Source organism: Silene latifolia, chromosome 9 (assembly GCF_048544455.1).
Source record: "Silene latifolia isolate original U9 population chromosome 9, ASM4854445v1, whole genome shotgun sequence".
Lineage (NCBI taxonomy): Eukaryota > Viridiplantae > Streptophyta > Magnoliopsida > Caryophyllales > Caryophyllaceae > Silene > Silene latifolia.
The window spans coordinates 69,242,510-69,246,690 of record NC_133534.1 but is presented as its reverse complement, the minus strand read 5'-3'; the positions used below and the strand labels follow the sequence as shown (position 1 = coordinate 69,246,690).

At 41.9% G+C, this 4,181-nt stretch overlaps 1 protein-coding gene across 1 annotated transcript; it reads left to right on the top strand.

Annotated features, from left to right (window-relative positions):
• Nucleotides 1-283: 283 nt before the first annotated feature.
• Nucleotides 284-745, top strand: LOC141601172 (uncharacterized). The gene has a single exon (XM_074421441.1). It carries the CDS (start codon nucleotides 284-286, stop codon nucleotides 743-745), a length of 462 nt encoding a protein of 153 aa, XP_074277542.1.
• The last annotated feature ends 3,436 nt before the right edge of the window (nucleotides 746-4,181 follow it).

The following is a 4,181-nucleotide window of genomic DNA, read 5'->3' as shown; positions in this document are numbered from 1 at the left end:
CAAAGGATAGGAGAAAAATGATGAGGGTAATTCAAGGAAAAAAGGTGAGAAGGTGGTGGACGTAAGCAATGATGAAAGAGAGTCAATGAAGAATAAGAAATAAGAAGAAAGAAAGAGGAAGATTGATGAGGAGCCTATTGTCATTAGGCTACCATATCCAATTAGGCAAATGAAGCCTAAAATGGATAAGCAACTTGGGAAATTTATGGAAATTGTATAGAATTTGGAATTCTCAATTCCTTTCATCGAGTTGATTACCCATGTGTCGGCTTACGCTAAATATATGAAGGATATCCTCACAAACAAGAAGTCCATTAGCCAAATGGAAATAATTGCTTTTGTCGATGCTTCTAGTGCTATCCAACAAGGTAATTCATCACCAAAGCTACAAGATCCCGGGAGTTTCTCCATCCCTTGCAAAATTAGTGATACAAGAATTGAGAAGGCACTATGTGAACTTGGATCAAGTGTAAGCGTGATGCCTTACTCGGTTTGTGCAAAGCTTGGGATGGGAGAGTTAAAGTGCACAAGTATGACGCTTCAAATAGCGGATCGCTCTACAAAGAAACCCCTAGGAGTCTTGGAAGATGTACCGGTTAGGGTGGGAAAGTTCTTTATTCCCGTAGAATTTGCCATCTTAGACATGGCGGAAGATGCTCATATCCCAATCATATTTGGAATACCATTCTTGCAAACCGCTAGAGTGGTAATAGATGTGAAAAATGGAATGCTTGCCTTGGAGTAGGTGATGAAAGGATTACCTTCAATCTTATCAAAGTGATGACAAGCCCCGAATCCCAAGGAACCATATGCTTCATGGTGAACCATAATCCTAATGACATGAATGATAAAGTTGAGACTCCCCCTTGTTCCCATCCAAAAGATGAGCCTCCTATTGAGAAAGGCAAGGTAGAGACTCCAACTTGGAAGCAAGAGGTTGATGAAATAGAGAGTGCTATTTATGGGGAGTTAGGAATTTTTGACAAGCTCAAGAACAAGAGTACAACTTTGGACCCTCCGGGTTGTAAGGAAAATAAAATAGACCTTAAAGGCCCAAATGAATCCATGAAATAAGTGGTTGCTATTGCTAGCAATGGAATCAAGGATATGAATGGTGAAACCAAAGATATCAATTGTCTTTGGCATGACGAGTTTGAATGGATATTCAATGCTTACATTGGAAATGCAATGTTCTTCGATTATGACAAAGGCTATGTTGATTCCAATTTAAGTGCTTATGAAATGGTATTCCTAGCCTATGATGATGGTCTACCCAAGTCTTCTTGGGGTTTATTCAACAAATGTGAACAAGATTTCGATTACTTTCATGGGACGTTGAGCAACATCAACAACGTCGTAGATTTGCCCCCTTAACAAGTTAAACAAGGATAGGAGTTTGGTGGAGTCCCCCCATAAACCACCAATTGTACATATTCTAACCCTCTAACTTTGCATTTCATTAAGTGTTATTTCATTATATTTAGTTTAATTGCATGATTAGTGATACTTTACATGAGAGAAGGTAAGGAAGGATTTACTATATGTGTTAGAAGTGTGTAGAAGGAGTAGAAATAAAGTGTGGGGATGCTCAATCAATTGCATTACCATTGCCCCACACTTAATGAAAAAAACTGAGCTTCCTCAAGGCAAGTAAGGTGGGTTGTATACTGAAAACAAGCAAAATCAAGTGTTGCCTAGAAATCCGCCCGAGCAGAGGATCAGGACGGGTGAGCTAAGCATAACCCGTCCGAGCAGGAACGGAATCCGGGCGAGCAGAGACTCTACCCAGGAGAGTGGGGAGATGAATCGAGCGAGCAGGGAGAAAACCCGGGCGGGCTCCAAATGCAAAATCAAAATCTGCCCAGAAACCCGCCCGAGCCGAGAGCAATCCGGGCGAGGTCCTCAATCCCCACGAGCTTAAACACGGGATTTCCTCTTCTCCAATTCATTTTTCCCCCATTTCAAAACACAATACCTCCTCCTCAAATAAAAACACCCATCTCCCATATCACAAATTAGTTAATGCTCAATCAAATCACCCCAAACTTGTTTCTAATTCATCTTTGATACATTTAAACAACACCAAAATCAATTTTAAGCCTTCAAACTGCTCAAATCACCCAAAATTACACACCCAAACCTAGGGTTTGAGAATTGCGAATTTGGCAAAAATTCCAATTGGGTTTGATTATTAGCTTGAATCAGTGATTGAATAAGACTTGTCAAGCATATTCAAGGCTAATTGATTATATCTTGTCAAAGTTTGAAGAAATTCAAGACATTTTCTTGGGATGGCTAGGACAAAGGGAAACACCAAGGCACCAAGTAAATCCAATCTCACAAAAAGGCAAAGAATATTGGCATCCAAGGCAATTTTGGCATCAAATACGGTGGAGAGGCAACTTGAGACGATTTTGGCGCCTGAAAGTCCAACATTCGAGCCACTTGAAGGTTTTCCAGAGGTAATCTTAATTGATGAAGAACATAATAAATCCTTTGCTTATTTACTAAGTAAGAATGTTGTAGCTACCAATTCCTATGCCATGATACATTAGACAAATACACTTGGTGTCTTGAAAGATACACGAACCTTCTTCGAGTCAATGAGTCTAGACACATTTTTCGATATGCATGAAGAGACCTATAACGCCTTGACTCTTGAATTAATTTGTTCGATGAAGATGGTTAGACAAGAGGATCGAAAATCTTGAAATTCCGTTTTGCTATCAAATCCTGCGGAATTGGAATTTATGTTTTTGCTGAAGTATTTGGAGTAAAAATGTAACACCCCGGTCCAAACCGGGTCGGGAGTAGTTACTAATGATAGTTCACTAGGCTGTGTACATGGCCCACAGATCAACATGGGTCATATATAGCGCATTTTGTCCTCACTCATGTACATCTCAGGAACCTTCTCAGGAGGTCACCCATCCAAAGAGTACTCCCAGCCAAGCACGCTTAACTGTGGAGTTCTTTTGCATGGATGACCATAAAAGAAAGTGCACTTTGTTGATATGAGTAGTCCTTTCAATCCCTTTAAGCACTAGTCATTTAAGCCAATCACTAGACCTCTTCAATTAATGTGAGGTGTTACAATCACCCCCAATTTAAAAACGCAACATCCTCATTGCGCCTGGGAGCATAACCGCTAACCTAGAATCCTCCCCCGCTGGGTGGGAGATCATGCGGAGACATGGCCCACACAACCTGACCAAAGGCCCGCAGATCGACACACGGTCGCATGGTTGCTCTGATACCACTTGTAACACCCCGGCTCAAACCGGGCCGGAAGAGGTTACTTATGATAGTTCACAAGGCTGTGTACATGGCCAACAGATCAACACAGGTCCTTTATAGTGCATTTTGTCCTCACTCATGCGCATCTCAGGCACTTTCTCAAGAGGTCACCCATCCTAAGACTACTCCCAGCCAAGCACGCTTAACTGTGGAGTTCTTTGCGCCTGGGAGCATAACCACTAACCTAGAATACTTCCCCGCTATGTGGGTGATCATGCGAAGACATGGCCCACACAACCTGACCAAAGGCCCGCAGATCGACACACGCTCGTAGGGTTTCTCTGATACCACTTGTAACACCCCGGCCCAAATCGGGTCGGGAGCGGTTACTTATGATAGCTCACCAGGCTGTGTACATGGCCCACAGATCAACACGGGTCCTTTATAGCGCATTTTGTCATCACTCATGCACATCTCAGGAACGTTTCCTGGAGGTCACCCGTCCTAAGACTACTCCCAACCAAGCATGCTTAACTGTGGAGTTCTTTTGCATGGATGACCATAAAAGAAAGCGCACTTTGTTGATATGAGTAGTACTTTCAATCCCTTTAAGCACTAGTCATTTAAGCCAATCATTGGACCTCTTCCATTAACGTGAGGTGTTATAAAAAATACCTTCCTGATCAACCAAGAAACCATACAAGTTCGATAGCAAACCTTTGTAGAAAGCATTTCGAGGAAAGAGTTTACTGATTTCAAGGCTTGTTCGGCCTTATTTGTCCATCACTCGGGTATTAGAATTTGGCACCGTTTCGTGACTAATACTTTCATAGCAAGAAAAGTAGCTTGTACTTTGATGGAGCTTGATATGGCCTACCTTGAATCCCGTATCAACGTCCAAGGGTCTTACAAATTCGATTACAACATTATTCAATTATAGATAG